The 15,171-nt window shown below is 38.1% G+C and overlaps 2 protein-coding genes across 6 annotated transcripts in view; one reads left to right on the top strand and one right to left on the bottom strand.

Moving 5' to 3' along the window:
* srgap2 (SLIT-ROBO Rho GTPase activating protein 2) overlaps positions 1 to 9,249 on the bottom strand; it is a 98,270-nt gene extending 89,021 nt beyond the window's left edge. Inside the window, exons 1-3 of one of the 2 annotated variants that reach the window (XM_058373368.1) lie at positions 9,120 to 9,249; positions 8,157 to 8,523; positions 7,991 to 8,063 (exon numbers count right to left, since the gene is read on the bottom strand). In XM_058373368.1, coding sequence (XP_058229351.1) covers positions 7,991 to 8,057 — 67 coding nt within the window. In that variant the 5' untranslated portion in view covers positions 8,058 to 8,063; positions 8,157 to 8,523; positions 9,120 to 9,249. Of the gene's footprint in view, positions 1 to 7,990; positions 8,524 to 9,119 lie in introns of both variants that reach the window. The other variant, XM_058373369.1, reaches the window with a different exon arrangement.
* Positions 9,250 to 9,603: 354 nt separating this feature from the next.
* Positions 9,604 to 14,932, top strand: fam72a (family with sequence similarity 72 member A). 4 transcript variants are annotated; one of them, XM_058374044.1, is made up of 4 exons: positions 9,604 to 9,946; positions 10,111 to 10,280; positions 11,175 to 11,252; positions 11,480 to 14,932. In XM_058374044.1, the coding sequence occupies exons 2-4, from the start codon at positions 10,135 to 10,137 to the stop codon at positions 11,715 to 11,717; spliced, it is 462 nt and encodes a 153-aa protein (XP_058230027.1). In that variant the 5' UTR covers positions 9,604 to 9,946; positions 10,111 to 10,134; the 3' UTR covers positions 11,718 to 14,932. The 4 variants fall into 4 exon arrangements, with proteins under 4 accessions (XP_058230027.1, XP_058230028.1, XP_058230026.1 ...); XM_058374045.1 differs by having other exon boundaries at positions 9,606 to 9,778; XM_058374046.1 differs by having other exon boundaries at positions 9,612 to 10,280; positions 11,480 to 11,604; positions 12,796 to 14,078.
* Positions 14,933 to 15,171: the final 239 nt, after the last annotated feature.

Here is a 15,171-nt window from a genome sequence, read left to right as displayed (position 1 = left end):
TACATAGCTCTCGGTTATAGCACTGCAGCAAACACACTCTCATTACGGCTTGGCTGCTGCAGTTATGCCGGATCAATGAGAGTCTGCACTAATTCTGCCACAGCCATTAGGTTGTATTAAATCCAGCACAAAGAGATTAGGGGAACCTTAACGATTTGTTCCTGTGGACGCAGCGTGTGAGTAAACAATGGCTGATGGTGAGCCATAAACCCAAATGGCTGCCTGATCATTGACCCACACTGATGAATGGGTCATGTGTGGTTGGGGGAGTGACTACTATTAGTATGCAATTTTTAGAATTCACATGTGCAGGTATCTCTGCGAGTGCATTTTCCACTCAAAGCACCAATTAATTGCTGTGCCACTGCCTGTCTGCTGAGGACATGCTTGATGTACTAGTTAATTACGCGTGGTGATGCATGGACTCTGCTACCCAAGCAAAATCTTCCATTCACTGTCCCTCTTGCCCTTGATGTCTCAATCAACAGATGCCCAGCGTCTGAACAGTGTTGCTGCTTCCCGTGATGAAAACCAGGAAATTGGTCACACAGAGTGTGCGCGTGCCAATAATCACTTCCTGTACGTGAAATGACTAGCCAGGTTTGCTAGGCTTTTTTTGGGGAACTCAGTGGAGCAGAAGGCATGTGTTAATTAACCTCATATTCCAGCAGGATAGATGTGAGGATACTGTCGCTAATGTAAAAGGTGTGAGACAGCAAACGTGTGAAATAATCACTACTTTTAATGCATCTCTATTTCCCAAAAAAGCACACCAATGCTTCAAACAACCGCACAATAACACTTTCTTGTTTTCTTTCAATCTTCTGTGTGATTTTATAAAGAAAATAAAAGCAGAAAATGAGATTTGAGAGAGCTTTTGAAATCTTTCTGTACTTTCTGTACTAAAAAATAAAAAAGAAACATGGCAGAACATGGCATTCCTTATAAATCCCCTTCACATGATTCCTTGTGCTTTTATTTTTATGGCATTTATACATTACATGTCCCACTGCTTTACGAGTCCCTGTCTCTATCCAGACTTTCTTTAGCATCTTTCCAATGACCCAGCAGGCTTCATCATTTTCCCTGCTACTGCAGCTCTGATGTGCTTTATTTTACTCAACTGAGACCATAATTTCTTGCCAGCTCTTAAGAAAACCAGAGCCAGACATATCTTACCTCACCAGTCAACCCTGAGCTGGCAGGCATGACTCAGTCGATTTTTATATTTCAGCTCAAGAATCAAAAGTTCTAACCTGTCTAGTTCTAAATAAACAAGTAAATAAAAACTCAAGGTGTATGCCAAGAGCCATGGGTAACATGGACTTCCAAAACAAAGCAATTTCCACACAAAATATTTACAATAGCTGCAAGCTGCAATATTGAATATGGATTTTTGTTCTGAAAACTGCTAACAAATCCAATTTCTGTGTCTGTCCCTGGCTCGAATTCACCTGACAATCACACTGCATTTGCATTCTTCCCCAAAATCTAGGGAAAGCCTTCCCAGAAGAGTGAAGATAAACTAAAACAGCTAATCTAGAATGGGATTCTTAAAAAAAAAAAAAAAAAAAACCACACAAGTGCTGAGGTGTCCACAAACTTCTGCCGATATTGTATATTCAGACTGGGCTTGAAAGAGAGTGATGAAATATTTATCACATGGTTCATTTAGTACTTATCTACAATTTGTGTCTGATTTTTGCTGGGGCATTTTTCCTGCCATGTTTTTCCCTTTTAAATGTTTTAAACATGAAATGATGCCTGTTGGTCAGCTAGACCGACTCACTGGTCACTCATTGGATGCATCTAGCTAGCATGTTAGCATTGTGTATCAGAAACCATTATTAGCTGTATACATAGTAGCTAATTAATCTTTCATATCAAAGTAGCTAGTTAAACATTGGCATTAAAGATAACTGCCATTTGTTTACAGTTCTTTTTTTATCATCTTGTAAAGAACATGCTAGCTAACAGCCTATAAAGGATAGCATGCTAGCTAATAAATGCTAACGTAACTGCCTGTCAGTAAGAGTAGAGATGAGTTATGCTCCTTTTAAAACCTCATCAATAACTCAAGCTAGCATGCGACAAAGTGACAGGAGGTTGTTCATTTTCTAGCATCAGCTACAAGGACACTGAGACAACCAGCAACCGGCATGCAACCTTTGAGTTTTCTAAATTCTTTGCAAAGGTGATAAAGCAACAAATCCAAACAACTGTCTCCAGTAATCTCCTCAGTTTATTGTTCCCAAAGAGCTCTACTTTTATAACTTAAAGTCCTGCTTTTAACTGCATTTGTCACTCAAAGATTTAAGAAAACCCCATAGAATTTTTTTTTTTTTTTTACATTAGACTGGAAACATTTTGGCTATTACAAAGTTCAAAGCAGAGCAGAAAGGAAGCTGTTCTAGTGAAATGTCAGGCTGTTTTCTTGCTTTCTATTGCGAACACAAGGTGACCCATGTATACAGATGACTTTATCAAAACCACCTCCCTCACAAACATACTGCAGCAACCCGCATTTCTTGCTGCAGGGTCACAGGTTATACTGAAATGATGCTTTCGGTTGTGTGTAATCAGCTACTGATGAAAACATCTTTACTATCATCACTGAGACCTTAAGAAATTAAACAACGATCTATTCTGTGGCAGTTATTTCAAATATTCCCCAGCCACTTTCTCCTTAATGTAAAGAATTAAGAATAACATTCCAAGGCGACAACAATGGAAGCTTTTTAAAGCAAATGTACAAATATTTGGTAATAGAAGTTTAATTCTCATCACTTCTTTGTGTGTTCTAAATAGTCGATTAATACCATGATATTTTTAAAACTAGGATGTCATACAGTAAAAAAAAATAATCCAACCCCGTAATTCCAATAACCAAGATTCATCAGTTCATCCTCTATATGGACATGTACATGGACAGCCGACCTGCAAACGCCTCACCCCTGGATATCTAGAGTGTGGATATCTAAACTGATATTGATGGTTAAGGTGCTGAACACCAAAGGCCACCCAATTTAAATACCTCAGGTCCCTTGTAACCTACGAGGGTGACATCATGTGAGCTTGTGTCAATGCACCATGGATATAGCGAAAAAAAAAAAAAAAAAGATTCCAATCCACCTCAAGGCCAAGCTTCACAAAACAGTCTTTTGCCCTGTGGTGCTGTCAGGAGCAGAATGCAAACACTCCACCACCTTTCTGATTCAACTCATCAACCACATAGGAGACCCAAAAAGCATTGGATGGACATCATCATAGAAGATATAAAAGTGATGATGTCTTGGACCAAAAGAAGTTGAGAGCAAAAGGCAAGCATGTGACCACTACGAAGGAGGGGAAAAAGAGAAAGAGATTTCCAATTTCCAAGAGATTGGAAAATGTTAGAAATTACATGAGTAAAACAACCTTTTAATCACAGCTCACTAGTGAAATGTCCAATCACCTACAGGACAGGAGTGAAGATGCAATAGAACGGCAAAGATTTCACGCTTATTGATGTTGCTGGTCAATTACAAGCCTAAGAAGGCAAATCGTCTCAGAAATCAATACATGGGGAAAACCCATCACTCACACACAGAGGTGAAATGTTAACGTTCACATGGAAGAATCTATCTCTTGAGAGCATTAATTTTGAACCTGGGGCCCAGATCATTCTCTTCAGGAGAACATTATTAGCTTTCAGGTGCATGGTGAAGCCAAATAGGAATGCAGAAATGCATTAATAAAACTAATCTAATCTAGCTGCTGATTCTGAGGCCTGTGTATCTCTTCAGTGCACAGTGTGCCACTGTAATTAAGCTCATTACCGTATCTGCTAACACTGCAAAAAACAGAGTTACAACTGAGTACCGCCCATCAATTAAATTCAAAACTATGCCAGAAGTCGATTTGCTTTCCCACGTCGTCTTGGGTTTCTCTTTTATTCTCCTCACGTGAATGGATCGACGCATGATTGCTACTTCCTGTTCCTGTCACTAATTCCCTAGAGAATAGTTTTGTTTACACAAGACACGTTCCGCAAAGCACGTTTCGAATGTTATATCAAAACACAGGCTGTTCGCTGTTAGAATGTGCTCTCTCGCCTCAGTGCGGTTCCTGTGAAAACAATCAGTGTGTGGTAATGTTTCAGTAGGATTTTCTACCCTGCGCTTCTGGATGTGAAATACTGAACAAGAAAAGAAAAAGATTTGCAAGCATTCATTTCTCCACTGGATTCCATAGCTGCTGCATTCGATGTGATTCAGTAACTATTGCATTCGATTCAGTAGCTACCAAATTTGATTCAGTAACTACCACATTTGACTCAGTAACTACTGAGTCTCCATTCAATGTGATTCAGTAACTACTACATTCAATTCAGTACCTACTGCCCATACTGATCAATATAGGTGTGTAGTATGAATACAATCCGTACACACTACATCCGCCATCTTGACATCGTCATGTGATCTATGACCTCCACAAATTAACACACAATCCCCCACCCCTACCTGAATTTTCTTTTGTGTAAACCTTCCAGAATTTCCTCAGGTGTTGTTAAACAAGTACAGTTTAACCACAAAGAGCAGCATTTAATACCCATAGCACTTACACTCAGCTCTTCCACAGCAGTCCTGCTGCATTATGGGATAACGCAGTGTATATTGGTAAAATCTGAGCAGAAGTTGAAGATCATCCAGGTATTTATCTCCTGCTGATTTATGAATACTGAGAATTCAGACTTCTCTGGTGTTCTGCTTTTCACCTTCTGTAGCATAGTATATGGGGGATATTCGGATGTAGCTTTTGTCTCTTGCTGCTGTTGCTGAAATCATGGCTACTTAAAAATATTTAAAAATAATGGTCATGTGTCGCTTGGACATCGGGTCAACACCTTAAACTTAAGTAGTTTCAAGATGATGCTGTTTTCCAGAGCCAAGGCAACTGTATGAAACAGATTTCATTTAATTTCAGGCTGACTCGAGATTAACAGTTCAATAAAGGCCAGTAACGATCTGCACCATTTTCCCTTGTGAGGATTAAAAAGATTCCTCTGTTGATACAAACTACAAATAATAGATGTTAAACCTCTCAAGCATGAAAGCTTTTACTGAACAGGACCAGCAGTTGGCAGCATCTTGTATACTGCACTTTATTCTCCATATTACTCTCTTTCGTTCTCCTGTCCAACTTTACGTGTCAACAATGTAGTTTGGGAACTAAGCGTGACGATGGACAGGTCGATTGATTTTACAGATCCATACACTATAACTACTATAAATTTTCATGTCGTATATCTGTACATTCTTACACACACACTGCCTTCTACTACTTCATTTACAACTTTACGTGTGACTGCTGTATATTTTTGTACACGCACACTACTACAACTGCTGATCATGTGTGTCTTACGTACAGTTTTTAAACCGCGACAGCCTGTAACTGTTAATGTGGACAGAGAGATCGGTCTGTACAGGATATGTGGAGAGGTATTTATATGTAGAATAAAATTCTTTCTTTATGGTATCTTGTGAGTCAAAAGTTGATGCTCTTCTGACAACAGATTTCCCCTTGGGGATTAATAAAGTACTCCTACTTCTACTGTCGCACCCATTCAGTGTTGCAGTACTGTTTTCGAGGTGAGCAAGTTCATGACACCGAACCGAAAGTTGCTCCTTTTTACAGACTCCCGGTGTTCCACTTGAGAAGAATGGAATGACCTCGGCTTCACCCTGCATGTCACTTGGACAGAGATTACACAGCTCCTCTGTTCAGAACTTTGGAAGACCCTGAGTCCACGAACTGAGACAAGCAGGTCCAAGCAAAACAAAACACTGAGGCGGCTAAATTTATTTCAGAGTAATCCTTACAAAATAAGGGATTTGATCATTATCTCTTCAATATAATAGGGGCTGCTTGGTTCAATAAAAACATCCACAAGTCCTTCACCCTTACCTGATGTTCATAAAAACATACTGCACAGAAAAGCTGGGTGTATAGACAAAATTCAACGTTGGTCGCAATTTGAGATCGGCATTTTCAGAATGTAGAATGCGATAACCAAAAATAGTCAACGTCAGATTGTCTGAATTTTTGGCAGTTTCTGAATTTTTTGATCAATATCTCAGACACACCTCTATGATGAAGCCACATAGTATTACACAAAACTCACCGGACAGCTACAAATATGGTAGTGATAATAGGGGGGGAGATGAAAAAAACCCAATGGAGAGAAAAGCATCCCAACTACATAAGATCATTTTGAAGAATGCTTGTTTATGTAACCTCATTTACCACACAAACCCAAATTGGGTTGCTTGATGTCATAAACAGAATGAAGTCATTTCCTTCAATTGCAGGTGCATCGTTAGAGGAGTCAAACTGAGTTCATTTAATATGGTTGCAGGTTCCGAAATAAACTTTTAAAATGAACCCTAAACATTATAATTTGATTTAAATACAAGAATTTTTTAAAAATCCGATTCAGATTCAACGTGCGTTTACATGGCACTTTTTTCCTCTATACTGAATTATTTCGTATCCACACCAAGCTTTTCAATCCGATCTAAAGATCATTCAGATTGAGCTCAACTGGTTCGGCTGAGGTGTGTACAAGGTGGCCTTTTCGATCCGATAGAGCAAGCGAACCGATATATCATTTGTTGGCACGTAAACATACTCGTCATGTCACCTAGAGAAAACACGTTATCGCACTCTCTCTTAGAGAATCCGTCCGAGCTTTGATTCGGATCATGTTGTACACAGCGACAAGTAATCATCTTAAAATCCTGCTGTAATCTCACAGTCTAATAATCCAATATCGGATTTAAAAATCTTTCACCGAAAAAAAAACTGCACTGCTCTTTATGAGATCTATACATCCCATCGATCATGAACAATAGGATAATGCACCGGCTATCAGAAATACATTACATAAAAGCTGCCAGTTGTTCATACACCAGTGATGATGATTACTCTATGATGATCACATTATTATTAAGTCCATGCTTTAAAAAAAAAAAAAAAAAAAAGGAAAAGAAAGAAAAAAAGAGGCTCACTTAAGCACTCCTGTACATCCAATAAGGGGTTTAATTGTGAATCCAGATGTGGAGGCTATCACATCTGGATAGCTGAAGAGAGGAGGGGGAGGTATTGTTGGTAGGCTTTTTACCTTAAAAAGGCAATAACGTACCTTAGAAAGATATTTGACGTAAATAATAGGGTTTTTTTTAATAGCAAATCTATAAATGTATAGAAGATTTATCGGGTTGCCAGTCATTACTGCTGTTTATCCACCTCCTTCCTTTCAGTAGCATGGAAACGTGTTAAAATGATACCGGGAAAGAAAAAAGGAGGTTGAAAAGCAATGCTGTTTATCGCCTAGCGTTTAAAATGCGGCTGGTATTGATTAGGACAGGAATTCCTGATTTTAACAGCAGAGGGGGAAAAAATCGACAGAATCACACATATAGTGTAGTGTAGTGAAGGTGTAGGGTAAAAGAAAACGCCCTGCCTCGTGCATACCGGGTATCTATCATATCCATACTGTATCCATAATACGCACGGTCATTGTCGTATACATGCAAGTGCACAAAATATATATATATATAGTCAATGGATATAAAAATATTTTTCTAATGCAACTGCATTGCAATCGAGGAGAGAATTCAGCTGATATGCCACATCTAATAAGCACTGCCTATGCATTGCCTTCTAGATTATTATGATTATTAATATTATTCTTAGCCCACCTCTACAGCATGATAGGATATTTCTTTATTGAGCTATACAGCAACAAGGATAATTTCAACAAGGACAATTTCTTCATCATATGATTTAGGATTTATGGTCTTGATTTCAAGCTTACCTCTAGCTGTGCAGAGGCAAAGAACCCCCCCCCCAACAATATACTTATAAAAAGCTGTTTATGGGCAATAATATATGATCACTAGTCTACAGAGCGGGATGATATGAAGTAGCAGATGTGCTTCACACTTACCTTTCACTTGAGTTTCATATTCGGCTATAATCTCCTTGTCTTTTCGGAATTTCGCCGGAGACGTCATGATGGTCTTAAGAAAAAAAGGCGGCCGTTTGTTAAGAAAACACAACAACAATAATAATAAAAAAAAAGGGGGGAACAATAATAAAAAGGCTGCTTCCACCGTCTGTGTGTTATTACGATATCCAATAGGCTGTGCAGTAGAGGAAGAAGGGGAGATGATTATTGTTTCATATCGAAGCTCGAGCTCCCCGCATGATTAGCTGCAAACGCGATTTCCTCCCGCAGTGCTCTCCAAGTGCGCCTCCGAAAAACCGGGAGAGGAACGGAGCAGGCTTTCATTCCCTCCACACCACTCAAGATGATGATGATGATGATGATGATGATGGTGTGGGGAGATCCAAAAGTTTCGTTTGATTTGCGCGCACGCTTTTTTTCTGCACCTTCTCAAAGCAAAAGCCTGGGGCTGTATCCGGAAAAGTGCAGGGCTGGTTTTAAATACCGCTCTGTTTGGAGCAGAACATTGCAACCTTCAACAAACAAACAAACAAACAACTGAGTGAAAGACAGACCATAATCTACATGTAAAACACTGTAGAAATGGCAAGACGTGAGCAAGCATTCAGTTTCCCCACACCACTTCACCGCCAGCAGCACGTGCTGTCTTTAAAATGATAGATTATTACGTTCACCAAATAAAAACGGCTCACGTGCACGCCCTGTGCACTTCTTTATTACTATTATTCACATACCGAACATGAATCATTTAAACACATACATGAAACTACAGAGATCAGCAGCTACTAGTGTTTTAAATAGAGAAGTTATTTAAAATAAAAAAAAAATGCCCAATGCACTTCTCTATTACTGTTATATACATATAAATGGCTATAGAGTTGAGCAGTAATGCGTCCACCAGATGTGTCCCGCACACACATATAAGCGCGCACGCGCGCGCACACACACACACAGACACAGACACACACGTCTTCATTCGGCCACTTTGTTTCCTCTCTTTTTTTTGTTAACCATTTTAACTGCACTCCTATAAATACTTTTACACACATCTTCATTTAGGAGTCTGATACAAAATTAAAAAACACAGGCAAACAAACCAAAGAGTTACCTTGAGAGGTAATTTCCATTCCTCTAGTCTAATGCATCTCGTTCCAACTCAATTTGATCCAAAATTCTTTCGCAAGATGTGGTAGAGTGTGTTATCTGAGTTTTTTCCCCAGCTCTAACCCCGCCTTTTTTCGTGGAATTACTGCAGCCCCAACCCCCCTCTATTTTCATTGGTCGCCTGCAGCGGAAGTGGATTGAAGTCCGCTACAGGGACTGAATCCCAAATGGATCTATACTCCCTACACCTGTGCACTGAATAGTGCCTAGACTAATTTATACTACACAACTGGGCGCCATTTTGGATGGCTATAATTGAGGTGTATTATTTATTTCATTTTTATATATACTTTATGAAAGGATTTGGACACAGATACGTGTGCAGAATATTATTAAAACTAAAAAATAGCTCACATTAGACAAGCTGCAAAACGCAAATCCGGGCTCGCGATATCATTAATCACGTGACCGTTTTTAGCCAATCGGAGTGCCGTCTGACCCGTTTTGAAAATGTTTCAGGAAGTGCATGTTTGTTGAAAGGTTTGTTTGGATAGCTTAGCCCACCTCGCTATATGACATCGTCGCATTTCATTCTCTTTTTGCAGATCAGCGATTAAAGTGTAGATTTAATCTATGCAAAAATCGCCTGGCTTAAATAAAAGAGTAAGCATGCGTTATGTTCTTTCAACTCGAATGCTATTGCACTAGCGAGCTTGCTTTGTTATGTTTTTCCTGGACAGGTGTTGCTAGCTGGACGTCTTGTGTTGTTATGTATAAACATGACACTTTAGTTGTGTAGACCTATCAGATCGGTCATCTGAGAAGCTCACGGTGAGATACATCTTAGTTCATTAAATATCGGTGAGCTAAATTTAGAACGAAAGCTAGTTAGGTAACTAACGTCAGCTAACATCCGGTTTAAATAGCCCGCAAGCAGGTAACGTTAGGGGTTTTTCACAAGGAAGTAAGCAGTTTCTGCTTGATCTGATCTACAGGGTTTTGTCTGATCGAGCCGCACCATGTCTACGTCCAATTTTAAGAATAAGTGTGTCGCTCAAGTGAACTGCATTTACTGCGATAGTCTTCTGTGCACAAGAGGCATGAAAGCTGTGCTTTTAGCAGATACAGAAATCGAGCTGTTCTCCACCGACATGCCTCCAAACAGGTGAGAAAGCATCCTAACTGCTCATTCTATCCATTCGTCATCATAATGATCATCTAGGGGAGTTTTTCCTTGCCATAGTCGCCTTAGGCTTGCTCACTAGGGATGATTTTGTCTAACATTAATCTTGGACTTTTGTTTATGTTCTGTAAAGCTGCTTTGAGACAGTGTTCATTTGTTAAAACAGCTATACAAATTGGATTGAGTTGAATTTAAATCATCATCAACTTCGTAACCCCATGTTCTGTCGCTTAGTGTTGAACAGTTATTTTTGTTAATCTTAAACTCTACCTGTGAATAGGACAATTTTCTAGTATTTTCTTTGTATTGGAAACGAGGCTTTGTCTAATTATAACCGTTTATTTGCTGTGAACATTTTTCCAAAAAGTAGTCTTCATTGTTTATCCAAGAATAATACCTAATATAAATCCTAGGATGTTCCTCTGTGATATCCTTCTAATTAGAGATGTGATGTTTCCTGAATGCAATGTCCATCCTGAAATATATGTATTTCTATTTAATTCTGAATCTGGGAAATTTATTTTGGGGAAAACGTATTTAGAATACAATCATTTTTCCACTCAAGAAAGTGTGATTAATAAGGTTTACAATAGAAATGCTATCACATTTGTATCATGGTGACACATAATTTGACATATCTATTAAAATAAACAAGCTTTTTAGTGATACATGGCATGATTGTGCAAAGTGGGTGGAGCTTAAAGCCACCATCAATAAAAAACATGATGGGGAATAAAAAATAAATTGTTCTTTCTGTTACTCTAATAACTCATAAAGCACAATCAACTAAACGTCTTTTTAAAAAAAAAAAAAAATCTTATCCTTATTATGATGAGTAATTGCTGCAGTATATAATTTTCTTTCTCTCTTTTGCAGGACTGTCGATTTCGTCGCAGGCTGCTATTCGACAGAAAGCTGTAAATGCAAATTAAGAGACATCGCTTGCCTAAACTGGTATATTATACGTCAATTATAATGAGCACATATTTTGTCAATATACTGAAGAATTCACTTTCTTAAAGGGTGCCAATAATTCTGCAGTGTCTTATAAGCTATGGTGCTCGTCACAAAGCACTTATGTGTAAATGAGTGAATAACATTTGAATTCTAACTTGTTTGTCAGAGTCTGCATTTTTTTTTCATTGTTTTGTTTCTGTTTTTTTCTTTTCCTGTACCTTCAGTGGAAATGTTGTGGGGTATCATGTAGTTGCGCCGTGCAAACCCTGCCTACTCTCCTGTAACAATGGCCACTTCTGGATGTTTAACAGTGAAGCTGTTTCTACCATTAACAGACTGGACGCATCAGGTTTGGAGTCTCGGGAAACATTTAACATACATTTGATGTACAGAAGATCAGCCATATCATTAAAACCACATGGATTACCTATCAAGGGGAGGGGTATATTAATCAGCAAATGAACACTGAGTTTTTGCAGTTGATGTGATAGAAGTTGGAAAAATTGTCAAGTGAAAGGAAGGGCGACTTTGACGAGGGCTAAATTATGAGGGTCAGCATACAGGCCACCTATATCATAATAGGCAGGTGGTTTTAATGTTATGGCTGATATCATGGGTTGTTTCTGTCCAAATGTTTTACAAAAAAGAGAGAGAGAGCACATCCAAATGATATAATCAAACACAGGCATCCCAAAACCTCTTGATTGCCTTCTTGAGTCCTCGATCCTACATGACCTAAAAATCACTCAGTCATCTTTAATAAAGTCTTGTGGATAAAAGAAACCTCTTCAAAAACAAATAACAATAAATTATATTATTATACTAAGAACCACAGATCAATATTGTTCTGTATATGTTGATTCGTTATCCAGGTCAACAATAAGTGAATTCATTAAAGCGATGCAGCAGTGAGCTGGACCAGACATTACATTAAAAAAAAAAAAAGTTGTAATTTGTTCTTGCTCACTTTATTACAGGGAAGGAAGCAAGGAAAGGATATGATGAGGCGTAATTTAAGAAATGAGAAGCACCTGTGGTCTTGTGCTCATCACAAACTATATAGCTCACTAAGAAGAACATGTGGTACAGTTGATGTGTGGCAGCACAGAAGTGTCTTCTGTTCAGTGTTTCTCTTATGCAAATTAAAAATTTGCATCAAAACCATGTGGACGGAAAGTCTGTTACATTCAGCGTGCTTGAGCATTAACTTAAAAGCAACTCGCCGGATTGCATTCATCGCTTTAAGAATCTTGCGCTCGATTTGCATTCAGACGTTTTTGTGCATATAGAAATACACAGGTGCCAAACTTCTGAGGGTTTACTGTTGATTCCCTGCAGCGTTACAGTAGACACCTAAGAACAAGCCAGTTCCTATCTGTCTTCTAGGAGTTTCTTGTTTGAAATTTTGGCACTGCTATAGCTGAAGCCGTAACAGAGCATCTGTTTTTTTGTTTTGTTTTTTTCCCCCGGGATCAAATGCATTCAAATGAATCTGGTGATATTTTAAGTGTGTGATCGTTTTCCTGTCTTCCTCTATAAGGAGTGAATCTGCTGCTGTGGGGAGATCTGCCCGAGCTGGAGGGAAGTGAGGACGAGAGCACAGGCAGCCTTTCAGAAGAAGAATACCTCAGATAGAAGGTCATAGAGGTACCGACACCCCCCTCCTTCCTTTAACGAAATATTCGGGAGACTCTCGGGAGAATCGTCATTTGAAGCACATTCTGTTTGTCGACTCGGAGAAGGGGGAAACAGACACCGCAGAATGATGAAGCTTTTTGTCGTATGATTGCACCCTCGACAGCAGTCTGCTTTTGAGTATATATTTTTGCTACAGCACCTAATATGACTAGATCACGTGTAAAGCACGAGCCTTTTCGAGTCATTTTCTTCTTGCCAATTTCATTCCGTTCGATAAACTCCGATAACTGGAAGGAAAAATACGATGTGCGGAAAAGAAGCAAAAATGTCGTGCAGTTATATAAACCGCAGCAGTGTGCATTATTAATTGATATTAATTTATTGCATAATTCACAGAAGCAACATACTTGAAATGTAAGAAATGTGAGCAACATATTTTCTGTGAAAGACTCACAGAAGCACTTCAACATGTGTATTATAACCACTTTTATTTAAGGAAAAAATCTTGCCATGTCTTGAGTGTAATTTGAGTGAAATTCAAGAAAACGTTTGAATGATTCGAGCGTGAATGGCACATGCATTAAACCCTGGGATGGATGGAATGTGTGTAAATGCATACTATGCCTTTTTTTTTTTTTTTTTTTTAGTACCAGTTTCAACATTGTAGGGAAAGTCTTATGCTGCGTTCACACACACACAAAGAGTGTCTCACAGCTTCAAAGCGATCGATCATTTTCAGAAACCGTTAATGAGTAGAGTGTGGCCAGTGATGCGTTATGCAAATGTGAAGCGACAACCAATGAGAGTCGAAGACGGTAAAGCGCACGTGATCCGTGACTAAGAGCAAATGCTGCTGCTCCTTCATCTCTTATCATATGATGCAAATACACACTGGTGTATATATTTTATACACAAACAACAAATCTTTCTCTAGAAGAACCTTTCATCACAAGAAAAGTGATACAAACTGCATCACCCATGTTAATAATAAATGTTATACCATGGCAACCACAAGTAGGAACGCCTAATGATGACTTCATAGACTGTGAAGCGGTGCAGCGGTGAAATGGCTGTATGTGTGAACGCAGCATGAGGTTAAAGTAAAGTAGCACAATTTTGGACTAAATGAGCCTAAACATGAATGCTTGCTTCTTTTTTTTTCATTTAATTTATATATATATATATATATATATATATAAATATATATATATATATATATATATATATATATATATATAATGCCAGTGTATCTAAACTGCGTGAACTTGAATAGCTGATTATTCAAAATATACAGTCTTATAATATGTAATATATATACACAAACATGCACTGAAATACAGTTTAATAATAGCATTATTTTACACAACTGGGTTATTTTTTCCTGGACATCATCTTTTCTGCTTCTACATTCCTTTTGACAGAATTTAACCAATACACTTAAGTTTGTTTTTGTTTTGTTTTTTTGTTTATTTTCATGGAAACAATCATTCAACTGACAAATAGGAAGAATTACATTACTCCTCCATCCTATTTTTACCAAAAAAATAAATAATTGTATCATTCAATTCTACAAAAATTCACTGTATTGATATTATTGTTTGAGTAGTTATGTTGTGAAGGCACGTGCTATCAAAATTTCTTCTCAGATATTAGAAGTGTTAAGGTACTGACATGTAATTCTGCTCAGAAAAAGTAAAAAATCAGACCTGTTATTGGCTTTATTGCAGGGTTTTTTTTTTTTGTCCTTCTGGCTTTGCAATTTGCATTAAGATGACTTGACCAAAATAAAACGGTAGAAGTACTATTATTTTTAACTTATTAACAGAAAACGGTTTATTTTCTGTAATTTATCAACATTGTGAATGTTTATATTTATTAACAGACATGAGACTGTATTTATACTCGGATAAATTTCTCTTGCACCATCTGATGACTGAAAGGAAGTTTGTAATTCTTTGACTTTGCACTGTAAAGGTGTTGCTGGATTGAACTTCGAGTTGTTTTGTATGCTTGCTGTCTTGATATTAAACGTTTTTAAGGTGGACTCCCTTCTTGTTGATTCGTACACAAACTTTGCTTCATTTATGCTGAAATTCCTGAACAAGGGAGGTCTTGCTGCTTGAAGCACAAAGCAGTCCCTCAAATTTAGGACCAAATATTTTGAAGCCAGAGCCCAATTTATTCCCAGCATGTGGAAGACTTGTTCATAAAAAAAATGAGGTCAGGATTAACTGCACAAGTGTACACTGAACAAACATTTACAGACTGGTAAATTAAG

The sequence above is a fragment of the Hemibagrus wyckioides genome, linkage group LG21 (genome assembly GCF_019097595.1).
Source record: "Hemibagrus wyckioides isolate EC202008001 linkage group LG21, SWU_Hwy_1.0, whole genome shotgun sequence".
Taxonomy (NCBI): Eukaryota; Metazoa; Chordata; class Actinopteri; order Siluriformes; family Bagridae; genus Hemibagrus; species Hemibagrus wyckioides.
Note: the sequence above shows the minus strand (reverse complement) of the source record. Positions and strands in the feature narration are given on the sequence as shown.